The sequence below is a fragment of the Tamandua tetradactyla genome, chromosome 9 (assembly GCF_023851605.1).
Source record: "Tamandua tetradactyla isolate mTamTet1 chromosome 9, mTamTet1.pri, whole genome shotgun sequence".
Taxonomy (NCBI): domain Eukaryota; kingdom Metazoa; phylum Chordata; class Mammalia; order Pilosa; family Myrmecophagidae; genus Tamandua; species Tamandua tetradactyla.
The window spans coordinates 18,542,580-18,561,686 of record NC_135335.1 but is presented as its reverse complement, the minus strand read 5'-3'; the positions used below and the strand labels follow the sequence as shown (position 1 = coordinate 18,561,686).

The 19,107-nt window shown below is 37.0% G+C and overlaps 2 protein-coding genes across 8 annotated transcripts in view; one reads left to right on the top strand and one right to left on the bottom strand.

Moving 5' to 3' along the window:
- Positions 1-19,107, top strand: part of LOC143646809 (glycine N-phenylacetyltransferase-like) — a 36,908-nt gene that overhangs the window by 6,849 nt on the left and 10,952 nt on the right. For 4 of the 6 annotated variants that reach the window (XM_077116175.1, XM_077116170.1, XM_077116172.1 and 1 more), the window contains exon 2: positions 14,809-14,904. In XM_077116175.1, coding sequence (XP_076972290.1) covers positions 14,827-14,904 — 78 coding nt within the window. In that variant the 5' untranslated portion in view covers positions 14,809-14,826. Of the gene's footprint in view, positions 1-9,063; positions 9,401-14,808; positions 14,959-19,107 lie in introns of those variants that run through there. The other 2 variants (XM_077116171.1, XM_077116173.1) reach the window with 2 other exon arrangements.
- Positions 14,515-19,107, bottom strand: part of LOC143646813 (uncharacterized) — an 87,926-nt gene continuing 83,333 nt past the window's right edge. The window contains exon 3 of one of the 2 annotated variants that reach the window (XR_013157651.1): positions 14,515-14,947. The gene's annotated coding sequence lies outside the window, so the exon portion shown is untranslated. Of the gene's footprint in view, positions 14,948-16,486; positions 18,567-19,107 lie in introns of those variants that run through there. The other variant, XR_013157650.1, reaches the window with a different exon arrangement.

Below are 19,107 nucleotides of genomic sequence, written 5' to 3'. Positions count from 1 at the left end.
TTTTGCCCATTTTTAAATTCAGGTGATTTTTTTCTTTTATTATTGAATTTTCGTAATTTTGTATATATTCTGTGTACAAGTCCTTTATCAAAATATGCTTTTTTAAATTTCATTTTTATGGGTAGGCACCCGGGTCTCCAGCATGGCAGGCGAGAACTCTGCCACTGAGCCAACATTGCCCGCCCTCAAATATATGCTTTTTAAACATTTTATTTCTGTCTTTGGCTTGTGTTTTCATTCTCTCTCTCTTTTTTTTTTTTGTACCCTAGGAAAGCCATGTTTTAATCCTAATCCCATTTTATAAATTTTATGTTTTCATTCTCTTAATAATGTATTTTGAAAAGCACAAGTTTTTAATTTTTGTGAAGGCCAATTTGTGAATATATCGTTTGTAGATCATACATTTGACTACCGATCTAAAATCTTTGCCCAACTCAGTGTTACACTTACTTTTATGTTTTCTTCTACAAGTTTTATAGTTTCAGGTTTTGCATTTAGATTTATGATTTGGAGTTAATTTTTATATATGGTCCAAGGTATGGAAGTAAGTTCAGTGTTTTTGCATGTGGATATTCAATTATTCTCGTATCATTTGTTGAAAAGGGCAAGTTGTTTGGCATTATTGTAAAAAATCAGTTGCCCATAACTGTATACATAGTGAACTCTGACGTGGATGCTTTTGTTCTTACATGAACTAGGACAAATGTACCTCACAATTACAAGGTGTGGATAATAAGGTGGTATGGGAGAAATACAACTAATGCAAACAAACTATGGACTTAAATCAGCAGTAACATTGTAATATTCTAACATCAAGTATTGAAGATACTGTGCTAGTTTGAAAGGATGTATGTACCCTAGAAAAGCCATGTTTTAATCCTAATCCCATTCTGTAAAGGTAGCTGTTTCTTCTAATCCTTATTCAGTATTGTATGTTTGAAACTGTAATCAGATCCTCTGGCTGGAGATGTGATTTGATCAAGAGGGGTTGTTAAACTGGATTAGGTGAAGGCGTGTCTCCACCCATTTGGGTGGGTCTTGATTAGTTTACTGAAATCCTATAAAAAAGGAAACATTTTGGAGAGAGATTCAGAGAGAGCAAAGCAGAACAACATAGCCACGAGAAGCAGAGTCCACCAGCCACTGACCTTTGGAGATGAAGAAGGGAAATGCCTTCTGGGGAGCTTCATGAACCAGGAAGCCAGGAGAAGAATCTAGCAGATGACCCCGTGTTTGCCATGTTCCCTTCCAAATGAGAGAGGAACCCTGACCATGTTCACCATGTGCTTTTCCAGATGAGAGAGAAACTCTGACTGTGTTTGCCATGTGCCCCTACCACTAGAGAGAGAAACCCTGAACTTCACTTGCTTTCTTGAACCAAGGTTTCTTACCCTGGATGCCTTAGATTGGATATTTCTATAGACTTGTTTTAATTAGGACAATTTCTTGGCCTTAGAACTGTAAACTAGCAACTCATTAAATTCTCCTTTTAAAAAGCCATTCTGTTTCTGGTATATTACATTCCGGCAGCTAGCAAACTGGAACAGATACTATACCAAGTGTCAGTAATAGTAGAAACTAGAAGAGATAGTATACCAAGTGTCAGTAATAGGGGAATATAAAAGGTGTGGGAGTTTTTTTTTTTTTTTTTTGAGCACTGTTAACATTCTCAAATTGATTGGGTGATGAATGAACAACTCTGTGATTATTCCAAGAGCCACCTCGAATGGATTGTATGGTATATGAATAAAGCATTTCAAAAAATCAGTTGCCCATAGATGTGTGAGTTTATTTCTGGCCTCTGCATTTTGTTCTATGATTTACTTGTCTGTCTTGACACCAGTATCACACTCTTGGTTATTTTACCTTTAGGACAGGTCATACGACTAAATAAAACTGGTCTTACAATTTTGTTCAATTTCAATTATTTGTACTTTAGGTCCTTTGCATTTCCATGCGAATTTTAGAATCAGCTTCAAAAAATCTTGCTGTAACTTTTTTATTGGGATAGAATATAACCAAGTTCTAGGAAATGAAATCTACCCATATTTAAGAGGAATAATACATCTCACCAAGTGTGATTTATCCTAGAAATGCAAGGTTTTTTAACATTTAATGAGAGTCACTGGAATTACAATATGAAGACTAAAATGAAAGATTGTATAATCATTCCCCAAACAAGAGAGTATTTGGCAAAATGCAGCAAACTATTCCTGCTAAAATCTCTTAGCCAAGTAGGAATAAAAGGGAAATTCCTTACCTTGACAAAAAGGCATCTTTAAAGATCTTATAGCTAACATCATATGCAATTCAAATCAAAATCCCAGCAGGTATTTTAGTGCAAATGGTTTTGACCTTGCAAACTTCTGGAAGGAGACCCCCAGGGATTTGTGAACCATGCTAAGAACCACTGACTTAGACTAATCAGGATTCCCTTCATGTGGCTAAGGAGGGGGTGACTTTCTGACCAATGTTTTAAAGATCTATCACCAAGGAATACTGATGAAGCTGATTCATGTGTTTACTTTAAAATACACTGTCTCTCCTCAGTTTTGAATTCTGGAAAGTGAGAGGCTGGGATCTAAAAGCCAATATTTTAATGTGTTGGCTTTTTCTGAAATATTTGAAAATAAAAGATTTCTATACTTCTGATCCAAGAAAGGAAAAGGCCAACTATTATTTGGTTATGGTACCAAATTGTGAACAAGTAAAGGCCCAGAGTCAGTTTTAAATTAGTCCCAATAAAACACTGTACCTCTCATCAGTACACATTTTTGAAAGCTAGCCAATTAGCAAAAATCCAGTAAGCATACTTGCTGAGTTCATGATTGATGAATCCCTAAACAAGCCTGCTTCTTAGTGTCTGCAAATCTCTGATTTCCTGAACTCTATATAAAATCAGTAGTTTGCTTTGCTCAGAGAATAACCGTAAAAATTCTGTTCTCTCTTGCTGAGTAAACAATAAATGTAACTATTTATTTCTAATATTAAGTGGTGGTCTTCTCCTTCAACAATTTTTTTTTCTTTTGTGTGTATGGTCTGGGAATCGAACCTGGGTCTCCCACATGGAAGGTGAGCATCTACCACTGAGGCATCCATGCACCTTCAACAGTTTTATTTCCACTGATACGATTTTGAAAATGTGCTTCTCGATATTCTATGGGGCTCTCGGACAAATAGACGTATTCTTCAACCCTTAACTCCAGTCTCTCTTTGATTCCCTGCCAGATGTCAATGTCAACAATAGTTTTAGCACTGACTTGTTTTCTTGGGCTCTTATCACTGAATTAATTTTTTTTTGTTCTAGAATTTGTAAGCAAAGATGTTTATATAAGATAAACCTACTCTTTTAAAGATGCTGTATTTGGTAAATACTCTTGCCATTGGTCAGCTCATTTGTTGGCTGAGAAAATTAAAAGCTGTTCTCTTCACTTTGCTTTTGTCTATTAGTATGGAGTATTTTCACCCCTGTGTATTCGTTAGTATTTTGTCCCTAATTGTCTAGTATCTCTTAAATATTATGACAGAGTGCTCCCCAGGGAATGAATGGAGGCCCAGGTCAAACAAAATTCCGTGCCCAGCCAGCCCTGAGCTCTGTTATAAGGTGAATAACTCATACAGAAGAAATTGGTCAAATTCTCCTTGGGTACTTCAATCAGACTTTATAAAATTATGAAAGAAAGCAATTTTGCTAAATCCATATTCTAGGATCAAGGACTGTGGGATTATTGATTGTATGACTCAACTTCTCCTCAGTTGGAAACTCAGTGTGCTATTCCAAATAGTAAAACATTTCACCGAAAGGTTAAGCTGTTATATATGAAATGAAACTATCAATATGATTAGGTTTAAGTATATGACTTTTGCATTTACTTTCTGTTTGTTCTTTGTTTATTTGGTCCTCTTTTCCTGCTTCCTTTTGGAGTGATTGATACATTCTCTCTCCTGAACTGGATTTTATTTTTTTGGCATGTGCAGGCACTGGGAATCAAAGCCAGGTCTCCAGTATGGCAAGCAAGAACTCTGCCATTGCGAGCCACCACGGCCCGCCTCTGGCTTTTATTTATTTATTTATTTTTATTTTTTGTCATGGACAGGCACCAGAAAATGTCACTCCTGGCTTTTAAATTATATCTCTTCACAATTGTTTTTAGTAGTTAATCTAGTAATTGCAGTATATGTTCTTAATTTAGCTCATTTTATTTTGAATTAATGTTACACCACTTCACATAAAATGAAAGAAATTTACAACAGTGTTATTTCCTTTGCCTCCTGTGCTGGTTTGAAAGGAAGTATGCCTTGAAAAACCATATTTTAATCAAAATCCCATTTCATAAAGGTAGACTAATCCCTATTCAATACCGTATGTTTGAAACAGTAATCAGATCATCTCCCTGGATGATGTGATATAGTCAAGAGTGGTTGTTAAACTGGATTAGGTTATGACATGTCTCCACCCATTTGGGTGGGTCTTGACTGGTTTATTGGAGTCCTACAAAAGAGGAAACAGTTTGGAGAATAGGAGATTCACAGACAGATTCAGAGAGAGCATAGCAGAACAAAATAACCACGAGAGGCAGAGTCCAGCAGCCATCGACCTTTGGAGATGAAGAAGGAAAATGTCTCCTGGGGAGCTTCATGAAACAAGAAGCCAAGAGAAGAAGCTAGCAGATGATGCGGTGTTTGCCATGTGTCCTTCCAGATGAGACAGGAACCCTGACTGTGCTCACCATATGCCATTCTAGCTGAGAGAGTAACTCTGACTGTGTTTGCCACATGCTTTCTCACTTGAGAGAGAAACCCTGAACTTCATCGGCCTTCCTGAACCAAGGTATCTTTCCCTGGATGCCTTAAATTGGACATTTCTATAGACTTCTTAAAATTGGGACATTTTCTCTGCCTTAGAACTGTAAACTAGCAACTTATTAAATTCCCCTTGTTAAAAGCCATTCCGTTTCTGGTATATTGCATTCCGGCAGCTAGCAAACTAGAACAGATTTTGGTAACAGGGAGTGGGGCTTGCAAATACCAAACATGTTGGAACAGCTTTTTAAATGGATAAGGGGAAGATTCTGGAAGAGTTGTGAGAAGCTTGATAGTGAAGGCCTAGAAAGTTTTGAAGAGACTGTTGGTAGAAATGTGGACTCTGAAGATACCTCTGACGAGGCCTTTGGCAGAAATGAGGCATGTCTTATTGCAAACTGGAAGGAAGGCAATCCTTGTTTTAAAGTGGCAGATAATCTGGCAAAATTGACTAGTGGATTTGGCTGGAAGGCAGATTTTAAAAGCCATGAACTTGGATATTTAGCAGAAGAGATCTCCAAATTAAATGTAGAAAGTACAACCTGGTTTCTCCTTACAGCTTATAGTGAAATGTGACAGGAGAGAGATAAGCTGAAGACTGAACTCTTGAGTACAAAGAAACCAGAAATTGATGTCCTGGAAAATTCTGGGCCTCTAGAAATGGAGACACCAGAGAATACTGCTCCATGTGAGGATGTGACCAGATATGGGACCAGTCAGCCATCTCAGAGAAAGCCAGGACCAGACATAGAGATATCCAGGAAGAATTTGTGGAAAATCCTTCTGTCTGATGGGCATGATCAAAGGCTACTGCATAGAAAGCCAACGAGAGTGCTGTGGGACCTGTATAAACAGAGCCGCTGCCAGTCTGGACTGGGGGGTTCAGAGAAGGGACACATTGGAGGAAAAATAACTTCAGAGGCAAAACCTTGGAGACTGAGGTCTGAAGTCAAGAAGCCTTGGTTGAGGAGAGTGGACCCACCCAAGCCCGTGGAGAGGGTGAGTTTGCCCCGAAGGCAGAGGATGGGCCTTCCACCTCATTGCAGTGGAAGAGTTGTGCCGCCTCAGGTCTTGGAGAGGGTGAAGCACATTCCTTGGTGTTTGGGGAAAGCCTGGCTGCCACCATGTGGAGAGGTTGAGTGTGTGCCCCAGAGAAGGCAGAGATCCCCAGTGCAGACCCAATGCTTAGAGAGAATGGAGCCGAGAAAAAGGTGGTCTCCCCAATGTCCCCCAAGGTTGTGTTCGGAGAGAGGTAGACCTCTCCTTAGGGGCTTGGAAAGGGTGGGACTGCCACTTTGAGAAGCCCTGAGGATAAATCAGGGCTTTATACGACTTTGAAATCTAGTGGACTTTACCCTGTGAGTTTTTGAAACTGTATGGGTCAGGTGACCCCTGTGTTCTTTCCTCCCTATGGAAACATGTATATGTATCCCCTGACTGGTCCTCCTTTGTATGTTGGCAGCAAATAACTTGTTATAAGTTTTGAAAGGTCCAGAGCCAGGGAACTTTGCCTTAGAACAGACCATGCCTGTAACTAACTTTGATAGGAGTTTGTACTGTTTCTAACTTTGTATTTCATTTGTATTGCTACTGAAATGGTTTAAGGATTTCTGATATTGTTATGAAATTAATGTATTTTGTACATGGGAAAAACATGTCTTTTTTAGGGGTCAGAGGGTAGAACGTGCTGGTTTGAAAGAAAGCATGCCCCCTAGAAAAGCCATATTTTAATCAAAATCCCATTTCATGAATGTAGAATAATCCCTATACTGTATGTTTGAAACTGTAATCAGATCATCTCCCTGGATGATGTGATTTAGTCAAGAGTGGTTGTTAAACTGGATTAGGTGACGACAGATGAGAGAGGAACCCTGACTGTGTTCACCGTGTGCCTTTCTAGCTGAGAGAGAAGCCCTGACTGTGTTCGCCATGTGCCTTCTCACTTGAGGGAGAAACCCTGAACTTTATCGGCCTTCTTGAACCAAGGTATCTTTCCCTGCATGCCTTAAATTGGACATTTTACAGACTTTTTTTTAATTGTGACATTTTCTCAGCCTTAGAATTGTAAACTAGCAACTTATTAAATTCCCCTTGTTCAAAGCCATTCCGTTACTGGTATATTGCATTCTGCCAGCTAGCAAACTAGAACACCCCCATTGTTCTCTTATTTCACTACTACTTATGCTATACTCTGTACCACGGTTATATTTGAATTAGTCTATTGAGTTCTTTTTGCTGGATTTAGCAACTAAAATTTGCTCAGTATTAATAAAAAGTCCAGTTAAATTTGAATTTCAGATAAATAATACTTCTTTAGTGTGTTCTAGTCTATTTTTTAAAGGAATTTAAGAAAAGAAAGAAAGATAGGTTTTTAATCTACTGAATATATTCAAACCTCTTCCTTATTAACTGTCGATCCCCAAATTCCATTGAGTGGCATTTCTTTTTCCCCTACAGACCTTCTTCCTTGTAGGGTAGGTCCGTTTCATTTATCAGAAAATATTTACATTTTGCCTCCATTCTGAAAGGATATTTAGTTTGATAGAGAATTTTAGGATGTTATTTTTCTATTAGCATTTGATAATGCGTTGTATTATCTTTTGGACCTCATATGTCTTTTAGGAGTCATACGTTTTTTGAAGTATTATCCCCTAATATATAATGCATTTTTTTTACTCTGGTTGTTCTAGAGATTTTTCCCCTCATAGAATGTTGTCAGTAGTTTAACTATGTTGTTTGGAGATGTAGGTTTCTTTCGGAATTCACTGAGCTTATTCTAAAGGGGGAGACTCTTAAATCCTTTACTCTCTGTTCTAGTTTGAAAGCTGCCAGAATGTAATGTACCAGAAATGGGATGGCTTTTAAAAAAAGGGAATTTAATAAGTTACAAGCTTACAGTCCTAAGGCTGTGAAAATGTTCAAATTAAGGCACGGCTATAAAAATGTCCAAATAAAAAAAAGTTAAAAAAAAAAACAGAACAAAAAATGTCCGGGTTAAGGCAGCCGGGGAAAGACACCTTGGTTCAAGAAGGTTGATGAAGTTCAGGGTTTCTCTCTCAGCTAGAAGGGCACATGGCAAAGTCTGCTAGCTTTCTCTGCTGGCTTCTCGTTTCATGAAGTTCCCCTGGGGACGTTTTCCTTCTTCATCTCCAAACATCTCTGGCTGTGTGGGTTCTTATGGCTCTAAAGCTTTTTCCAAAATGGTTTCTACTTAAAGGGCTCTAGTAAGCGACCCCCACCTTGGTTGGGTGGAGATACATCTCCATGGAAACCATCTAATCAAAAGTTACCACCCACAATTGGGTGGGTCACATCTCCATGGAAACAACTAAAAATTTCCCTTCCAAATTGAGAAAACCTTCTCAACCAAAAGGGGGAAGAGAGAAATGAGATAAAGTGTCAGGGGCTGAGAGATTTTAAACAGAGTTGAGAGGTTATCTGGGAAGTTATTCTTATGCATTATATAGATATTCCTTTTATAGTATATAGTGTATTAGAGTGACTGGTAGGAAGTACCTGGAACTGTAGAATTGTGTCCCAATAGCCTTGATTCTTGAAGATGACTGTAAAATGATATAGCTTTTACAATGTGACTGTGTGGTTGTGAAAACCTTATATCTAAGGCTGCTCCTTATATCTAAGGTATGGACAGATGAGTCAAAACTATGGATAAAAATAGACAAATAATAGGGGGAACAATGGTTAAAATAAATTGAGTAGATTGAAATACTAGTGGTCAATGAAAGGGAGGGATAAGGGTTATGATATGTATGAGTTTTTCCTTTTATCTTTTTTCTTTCTTTTTCTGGAGTGATACAGATATTTAAAAAAATGGTCATGGTGATGAATGCACAACTATGTGATGTTATTGTGAGCCACTGATTGTATACCATGTATGGAATGTTTGCGTGTCAGGAATGGTTGCATGCTTGTTTGCTGAGGTTTGACACTAAAAATGTTTTTAAACATCGAAAACAAATGTAAAAAAAGCTCCCACCAAGCAATATTTCATGAGGATTAAAGAACTTGGATTTTCTGGGGTACACAAAAGATTCAAACAGGCACACTCACGTAAAAAAACTGGTTCTCTTTAATGATATGTAAGAAAGAAATCTGATTCTGTACATCAAATCTGAGCAATAGCTGACTCTTGGTTTTGCTGCAAAATTGTTAAGGGATTAGAGGGGGTTAAGGACATTGCTTATTGAGTTTCACTGACCTCCCCCACGCTTACCCAGCTGATTCCACAGCTTAGAGCTGCTGAGTAATGGCTTTTGGGGGACAGAAAGCAGGTAAGCACTCTGGGAGAAGAGCCTGGACGGGCACACTACCAAGTTCTTAATGTTACAGAGCCACTCCCTGAAGCCCAGAGGGAGGGACTTCACTTCCAAGAAGCAACCACAAATTTGTGCCAGTTTGGTACATAGGTTCAACTAAAAACCTTTATTCGACAGTTTTTGAGGAAAATAAGCAAAAGTACAGCCTTCAAAACCACTCTACCCACTGGGTCAAAGGGAAATTTCATCTTCTGAAGTAACGTACTACCTGCTGTCTGTTCCTGGGGACCTCTGCAGAGAGTGAGAAGACAGTTTTGCAGGTGAGAACAAATCTCATAAAAGAGAATAACTGTTTGGGGGCCTCTCATCTCCTTTTCCTCTTCCCCTGAAGTGGAATGTATGAAAATGCTCCTGTTGGAAATGGACAAGAGATTTTTAGCTCATTTATGCTGAGAATCATGTCAGAAGCAAAGGAAGTTTTTCCATTTGAGAAACCAGTATCAGGCACCTACAGTGTACAAAGCAATATGCTAGAAATGTGATGAATTCTTAGTTGGCTAAAACAAGATTTTGTTCTTAATAGGTAAATAAATACAGAGAGATTTGGGAGTTTATTATTGGTAGGAGGGTAGCAGAAAATGTATCAGCCTTTGAAAAAGAGCATGCTCCTTCAGGTGACTATTTAGCATTTTCCTGCATATTTACTATGTAAACATTGCATTTAATTCTCTGCCAACATTCTAAGATTGGAAACTCCTTCTTTTGGTAAGGGATGACAAAGGAAAGTAAGTGCTCAGGTTAGAGTTACATGGGAATAAAGTTAGATTCTAGTACAGGGACTAAAATACAGCTGAGTTTCTTTGTTAACTTAAAAGCATATAAAAGAAAATGTAATTTAAAACATTTCCGCTACAGCGGCACTACAGTGGTTTTTGGCAATTCCTTCTAAATTTTATCCTTGTATATATGTGATATATAAATCTGCACACAATGAGAACTTGCTCCTCTAATTCAAATTTACGTATTGTTTTAAGCTCTACCTTTTTCACATTGTACTTTACTATCCCAGTTGTCATCACTTATATTATAGTTTTCATATTAATGGTTTTAAAAGTAATGAAATAATGATGCCATTATTTATATAAAGTATCTTTATAGGTAGACCCTGAAATTGTCCCTATTCCTCTATAAGTTAATATGACTTTATAACAATTTTTATAGAGCATTTTTCTTTATTTGAATTTTTTTCCTTTGGCTAAAGATCAACTACTGGAATGCTGTGTCAAAGGTTTCAGAATTCCCGTTACAAGAACTTTGCCCATTGTCAATACTGACAGCAGTTTCAACTCCCTTGAGTCTCCTCAGATTTTAATCAACTCCATTTATTGAAAATCTTAGTTGTGTCTTCGATACGAGTGTGTGCATATGATGGAGGCTGCACCAAAATGTAGTTTCCTGGCAGCATGTAACGTTCTATGTCCTGTGATCTGGTATCAAATGCTACCATGCCTCTTATTTTCATGTAACTTTCTTGTGAGATGCATCTATATAAAATGCCAGATTAACCTTCAGAAACCTTATGCTTCCTCTGTCTTGAGGTTTTCAAAAATAGCCACAAGTATGTCTATCCTGGTTTTTTTTCCTCCCCCAAAGTAATAAATTGCCAATACCCAGCACATAATAGGCCTTGAATAAGGACTCAGTGGGGGGAAACTGACATTTGAATAGGACTTTGACAGAGGTGGAAAAGCTGGGCTTTGAAGGTAGCATGGAAATAGGGGATAAATAAAATGAAGAAAGGCCAAAGGCTCAAAAGCAGACATTGGGATGGAAAAATATAATGTGGTGTTTGCAAGATGACATTCACCTGACATCTACAAGTTTTTTCAGATCCCAAGTTTAACCAAGTGCATGTATCAAGACCTTTCTCCGTAGTTCCTAAAGCAAAGAGTTGCCCAGTGCTGCCCAGGAGGCCATCTGACACTAATTTCTCTTTATTGGCTGTTTCTAATGCAGCCTCATTTAAGAAATATAAATCCATTTAAAAGTACTGTCTCACTCTTCTGAAATCTTATGGTGCTCAGGAAGAAAACCTGTTGTGGTCATTTGCCAGAGCTTTTCGCCTGACATTTTTAGTCAGTTCTTTTTGATAATCCTAATTTGATTCAGTGAGTTAAAATTTAGTAAGTTTCCTTTGTTTTACCTAGTAAAATCAATATGCATCTGATCCTCAAATGATGTTTAGAAATGAGTCTCTAGAAGAGATGACATTCAGTGGTAGGATGTTTTAAATAGCACTTTGCAATAAAAGTGAAACAGTTACTGATTTATATTTTAGAGCACATGGAAATGTCCCACAGCAAAATAGCTGCTTCGAAGCATCATGAAATCTACAGCACTCTAACTGCACACATATAAAATAAGTTAGTTTTTTCTGCGTGGTAATGTTTAGTTTTGTATGTTTTGTTTCCTTTATGAGGTTATGAGTTCTAGACAGCAGGCAACATCTATTATATTTTATTCTAAGGTCAGAGTTGCTCGGGGAATTCATCAGAGTAAGTGGCAGCCAGGATCCAATCAGAGAAGCAGAAGTACAAGATTTGTTATAGGGATTTGATTTTATGCAATTGCTTGTGCTAGGTAAACAGTTCCTGGTTTCTTTAAGTTTGATGCTATAGGTTGAAGTATACAGGGAAGACTGTTGGGAAGCAAACATGGGTTTTAAGTAGGCAAGAATAAGAACAAGTTGAAAGCTACAAGGATAGCTGGGTCCCAGGAAGACAGACAGAAATGATGTCAGGTCTTGTCTCTGACCTTGGTATTACAGGTGTCCTGCAAAAGCCAGGTTCTCTCCTCTTAGAACTAGCTGTGCACAATTGGCACAGATTTCAGAGAATCTGAAGTGGATACAGGGGATGGTGAATCACCTTCAAGACCAGCCACTGCTTTCCCACCAGAAATGCTTTAAAAGTGGCTGCTATTTCATATCTGCCCTCCAAATCTCCCATGAAAATTTCTCTTGTGCCCAGCATAACCAGAATCATGCAGGAAAAGGAATTCTTGGAAATTTATAGTTTAGCCAAATTGACACATTACATAGCTACTATAGTAAGTTCTCAATAAATAAATTATTGAATGAGTGAATGAATGAGTACAATAATACTCAGGTTTCCAGGCTAGTCACAAAAATCAATTTAACATATAATAAAGCTGCACCAAAGTATTTTCAAATAAACATCTCCAGATTTAGGTAAATACATTTTATGTGAAAGGATTATTACGAAAGGAGAAAAGGTTATATGGTGATAGGAGGAGGGGACTATGACAGTGCTCGGACCATGAGATCTGAAAGCAGCTCAAGGTTTAGGTCAAAAGAGTTTTCTTTTATAAGGAGGAGTAAACAAGGCTAGAAAGAACTGGAAGTGGGAGAAATGGGATGAAAAGGTGGCATGATAGGATTTTACATCAAGGAATCTTTCACCCTGAGGCCAGAGAGAGGGTGTTAAGGAGAGTTTGCATGCTAACTCAGGTCGAGGGTGGGCCTAAGTCCAAGGGAGGTGGGGAGAAGGAGAGAAGCTTAACCAAAGTTCAGTTAACAAGCATTTTGTTTCAGTTGATTAATGGGGACGAGTAGCTCAGTTAATCATTTATGAGACAACCAGTGGGAATTTAAGGGTCTGACTCTGGCCTGATCTTAGGTAAATAAACACGAGGAGGCTATCCATGAGGGTAATCTAAGTCAAATGCGGAAGAATGTCCCTTATGTAAGCAGTTTATGGAACACAAAGGGTGGAGGGATTTCTTTATCAATTGCTATGTTTCAGGATTATGAGGTTTGGGTAAAGTTCAACATTTTGCCAATATTAACAGTCCTTCCGAGAATTAAACTTATTGAAATACACTTTGGCCTCAGCCTTTTGCCCTGTTTGCAGAAGTAGCTCTCTGAATCTTCCTGGCTTCCTGATTTGAGGGTATTATTGAAGATATTGCCTACGATATCAATAATTCCTGAATATGGCTGCTTAAGAAAATCACCTGGAAAAGTGTTGCAGAGGGTATGCAACAAATGGAGTTCTCATACAGTGTTGGTGGGAATATAAATAGAATAGGGCAACTACTTTGGAAAACAGTTTGGCAATTTCTTATATCTTACACTTACCATATGACCTGGCAATTGCACGCTTAGATATTAACCTAAGAGAAATAGAACATATATCTACAAAAAGATTTGTACATGAGTCTTCATAGCAGTTTTATTCATAATCACTCAAAACTGGAGAGAACCCAATGTCCTTCACAGGGGAATGGTTAGACAAGCGCTGGTATGTCCATGCAATGGAATATTGTTCAGCAATAAAAAGAAATAAATTACCAATACACAGAACAACTTGAATTGATCTCAGAAGGATTATTCTGGGTGAAAGAAGCCAATCTCAAAAAGTTATATACAAAATAATTCCATTTACTTGACATTCTGTAAAAGGAAAAACTAAAGGGCCAAAAAATAAATGTGATTTCAGAGAGTGGGAGTCAGAGAAGAGAATCAATAACAAATGGACACAAGTGAATGTCTTTGGATGTTGGAAATGGTTTATATCATGATTATTGTGCTAGTTGTACAACTGCATATATTCGTTAAAACTCATGAAATTATCCACTTAAAATAAGTGAGCTTTATTGTGTGTAAATTGTGCCTCAATAAAGCTGAACAACAACAAGAAAATGAATCTGAAGAGTGTTTTAAATTGTAGATTTCTGGATTCCACACTCCCTTAAGACTTTCTAAATACAAAAATAATAGCGATGGAGTTAAAGAAGATATATTTTTTAATTCTCGGGTGGTTCTAACACAATCAAGTTCAGAAAATATTGTACATCAGTTATGTGTCCTCTATATAAGGGTCTACAGGAAAAGTTGTTTCTTTTTTTTTGGATTTGGTAGCATGAAGAGACGTGCTTCACTTAAGTAATACTGATAGCAGTAATTAAAAGGGTTAATGCATATTGAGTTCTGTTTTATGTTTGGCAGTCTGCTGAAGACTAAACATTCATCATATCATTTACCACGGGTCATTAACATGGATTAACCCATTTAATCCTTAGCCAGTTGTTACAAACAAGAAAACTCACCTAATGGATTGCTCTGCATAGCAATGTGGATTGACAATTGCTTCTGTTTATAATAATAAAAAGAGTCATAAATAATCATAACCATGTATTGAAGACATCACCCAGATTCAGCTCTAGCACTTTTCATTTACTAACTTCTTCAGTTCTCAGAATTACTCTGTGTGTCAGCTCTTATAATTACTGCATTTATCGATGAAGTAACCAAGACTCTGAGAGTATAAGTAACTTGTCCAAAGTTAGGCAGCTTCTAAGTGGCAGAGTCAGGCTTGTCATGGATAAAAACTTAATCCCAAAAGATGTTCATTTATGTCCATAGAATATACTTACTAATCTTAATGCATCTTTAATTATTGGAGTTCGGAGTGGTATTAAAAATTTGAAGTGAAAATTTCAGAGAGATTTTTAGAAATTTAAGGATTTTTATCTTAAAAATGTTTTAGGAAAATGGACTCTTGTACTTTCTGTCAGTCTTGCCTTCCTTGGAATTGGTGAGGGGTTTAGTAAATAGCACCAGTGAAGTGGCAGGGTTGATGACCTGCTTGTGTTTGTGTGTCTTAAGGTCTTCTCATTCCTTAATGATTTTTGGTTCTGTCTCTAGGCCAAGTCGTCTGCCAAGATGCTCCACTTGCAGGGCCCACAGATGCTCCAGATGCTAGAGAAATCCTTGAGGAAGAGCCTCCCTGAATCCTTAAAGGTGAGGATGGAGCATTCTTAGAGAAACAGGGCATGGCAACCTGCTATGAAAGAGGTGAGAAAGAGAATGGACATTCACTGAACGTATTTCCAGTGCCAGGCACTCACTTATGTTGCAACTTCTCTTCAAAGAAGGTACATTATCCCCATGTCACAGAAAAGGAAATGGAGGCTCAGGTATATAACTTGACCAAGAAAGTACAAATAGTAAGTAGTAATGATATAATATGAATCCACTTATATTCTTTGCTCTCTAATGACTCAAAATATCCCTGTTGAACCATTCCAAGAAATGTGTCCTAATAACAATGAACACTTTTCCAGAATTGCAAATTTGATTGAAACTAGCATATTATTTATTTTATTCTCCCTAAACAATCTTGTTCCTGATTTAGAGGTTAACTATCATGATTTCTCTTTGAAATTGAAAATAGATCAAATTCTATTTTGTAAAATCCCAAAGAATTTGGTTATTTGTGGGGAAGAAAAGTAGTTATATGAAATGGAAATTTTGTTTGAGAAATGGATCAATGATCTCAGAACATAGAGTTTGCTTTGCAATATTATATGTTGCAGTGGTACTGGAATATTAATGGGGTAGAGTTCCATTGCCATGTGATAAAGGTGTCAGCTTGCCAAGAAGTGGTTAAAAAAAGGCTGAAAGTGTATGGATATAGCAGCAGAGATTCAAGCACATGAGGTAAAAACTGATAGAAATGAAATAAGAAATAGAGCAACCCATAATATAAATACTTCAATACTCTTCTCTCAGTAAAGATAGAAAAAGTAGACAGAAAATCTATAAAAATGTAGACAACCTGAATAACCCTGTCAACTAACTTGACCTAATTTACATTTATATAATACTCTGCCCCAAGCAGCAGAATGCACATTCTTTTCAAGTGCACATGGAACATTTTCCAATATAGATCCTACTTTAAGATTTTAAAATAATCTAAATCATACAAAGTGTGTTCTTAGACAATAGTGGAGTTAAACTTAAAATCAAAACTGAAAGCTACCTGGAAAATCCTCAAATATTTAGGAACTATATATTAGGAACATGCTTCTTAGCAACCCATGATTCAAACTTACAAGAAAAGTTGGAAAATATTTGAAGTGAGTGAAAATGAAAATACATCATATTAAAATTTGTGGGATGCAGCTTTAGCAAGGGTAAGTGGAAAATCCATAACACGTAAATGCTTATACTAGAAGAGAAGAACAGTCTCAAGTGAATGATTTTATCTTTCAACTTTAAGAAATTAGGAAAAGAAAAAAGCAAGTATAAAGAGGAGATAATAAAAAATAAGAGTAGAAGTTAATGCATCTGAGATGAGCAAAACAACAAAGAAAATCAGGAATCCAAAATTTTTTCTTTGAAAAGATCAATAATGTTGATCAATGTCTAACCAAACTGACGAAGAAATAAAGAGAGAACACTCAACTTATCAAAATCAGGAACAAAAGAGGGGACATTACTACCGACCTTATAGACAAAATATGGATAATAAGGAAATACTTTGAATAATTCAATGCCCATAAATGAAATTTAGATGAAACAGACAAATCCCATGAAAAGCACAGACTACCACAGATCACTCAAGAAGAAATAGAGAACCTAAATTGTCCTATATCTGTTAGAGAAGTTGTTTTTATAATTTAAAACTTTTCAATACAGGAAACACTATTACCAGATATTTTTTTTGGTGATTTTGACAACACATTTCGACAAGATAATTCCAATTCTACACAAACTCTTTCAGAATATAGCAAAACAGACACCTCGTCCCAACTTATTTTATGAGGCCAGAAATACCCTGATATCAAAACCAGAAAGGGATATTACAAGAAGAAACGAAACTCTACAGAGCAATATCTCTCATTAACATAGATGTAAAGTCCTCACAAAATACTGTTAAATAGAATCCAGCAATACATAAAAGGGTACATATCATTATTAGGTGGAATTTATCCTGGGAATGCAAGGCAGGGTCAACATTTGAATATAAATCACTGTAGTTCATCATGTCAATAGTTTAAGGAAGAAAAATAGTATGATTGTGTCAATAGATGTAGAAAAAGCGTTTGACAAAAATTCACATACATTCCTAATAAAAATTCTCAACAAACTGGAGATAGAAAGAAATTTCTTCAACCTAATAAAGAGCATATAAGAAAAATCTACAGCTAACATCATAAAAAACAGTGAGAGAATAAATATTACCCCTAAGATCTGTAACAAGGCACGGATGTTCTGCTGTCACTACTCCTACAGTCACAGTCACTGAATGAGTACCACGTTCTAATGTGGTATTAAGTATCCCAACCAGTGCAATAAGGCAATAAAAAGAAATAAAAGTTGTGCTGGTTTGAATCTGTTGTGTACCCCCAGAAAAGCCAAGTTCTTTCATCGTCATTCAATATTGCTGGCTGGGAGCTTTTTGATTCTTTCCGTGGAGATGTGCCCCACCCAATTGTGGGTGGTAACTTTTGATGAGATGGTTTCCGTGCAGATATGTGTCCATCCATTCAAGGTGGGGTTGCTTACTGGAGCCCTTTAAGAGAGAACCATTTTGGAAAAAGCTGTAGAGTCCACACAGCCAGAGACCTTTAGAGAGGAAGAAGGAAAAATACCCCCAGGAGAGCTTCGTGAAACAAGAATCCAGGGGAGAAAGCTAGGAGACTTTACCATGTGCCTTTCCAGCAGAGAGAGAAACCTGAACGTCATCAGCCTTCTTGAACCAAGGTATGCTTGGATGCCTGAGATTGGACATTTCTAAAGCCTTGCCTTAATTTGGATATTTCCGTGGCCTTAGGACATGTAAATTTGCAGCTTAATCAGTTCCCCTTTTATATAAGTCCTTCTGTTTCCGGTATATCGCATTCCAGCAACTTGCAAACTAGAACAAAAGGCATGCAGATTAGAAATAAATTTTAAACTGTCAATTCACAGACAGCACAATTATCTAACATAGGAAATCCTAAGGACCCTACAAAAAAACTCTTAGATATAATAAGTGAGTTTAGCAAAGTTGAATTATCCAAGGCCTGCATGAAAAATATAGAAATAACTTGTATGTATATATATACAACAATCAACATTTGAAATTAAAAATTAAACATCAGTACCAGTTACAATTGCACCTTTTCCCACATAAACAAAGAAATATTTAGGTATATATTCTTGTTAATCTTTGAGACTTTTCTCTAAAATGTATGCCATTTTGTCTTGTTGATGAGTCTCATATGTGGACTTCTCAAGGCAGCCTAAGGAGCACATGATTTCATGTAGCTTTCATACTGATCCCTTTGATGGGAAATCTATTAGTAATGACATACTATTCTTTCTTTTGTTATGTATTCTTGGTGCTCTAACTCCTTGTAAAGGTATCATTATGGACTAAGCTACATGAACCTTAGGTAACACTGAGTCCCTGTCCTCACTGAGGTGGAGAGGTGCAGCAGTCAAAAGAGCAGGCTCTACAGTGAAATAGCTTTGGTCCAACAACTTTTCCATTTGCTGGGTAACATCACAAAAGTTAGATGTCTTCTCTGAATCTCAGTGTTTTTGCATCTAAAATAGGTATAAGGCGGGCTACGGTGACTCAGCAGGCAGAGCTCTTGCCTGCCACGCCAGAGATCCGGGTTCATTTCCTGATGCTTGCCCATGCAAAAAAAAAAAAAAAAAGATGTAAAGCCAGAAAATAAATATTTTCATAAGATATTTCCCAATCTTTATCAGGATTATCCTGACCTCACAGAGTTGTGCTTAAATGAAATGAAAATAATAAAATTAAAACAACCAACATTTCCTGAGCACTTACTTTGTATCAGGAATTATGCTAAGTTCTTTATACATATCATCTCATTTAACTAACACTCATACCAGCATTTGGAGGGAAGTTCTATAGTTAAACCCATTTTGTGCATAAAGAAATTGAGGCAGAGAAACTCGAAGTGACACACCGATGTCACAATAAGTGGCAGAACCTGGATTTCACTAGTTTCACCACAACAACATAATAGTAAAATTCTGACCATTTAAACTTACCCACTTGGCACCATGTCCAATACGTTGCCCAGTAAATATTAGATATTTCTAATTTTATTCTTTACACTTATCTAGAACCTATACCTGAATCCTATCATAAGCATTAAGTTGATGACATTGACGTCTTATTGATTATGTGGTTAACACATA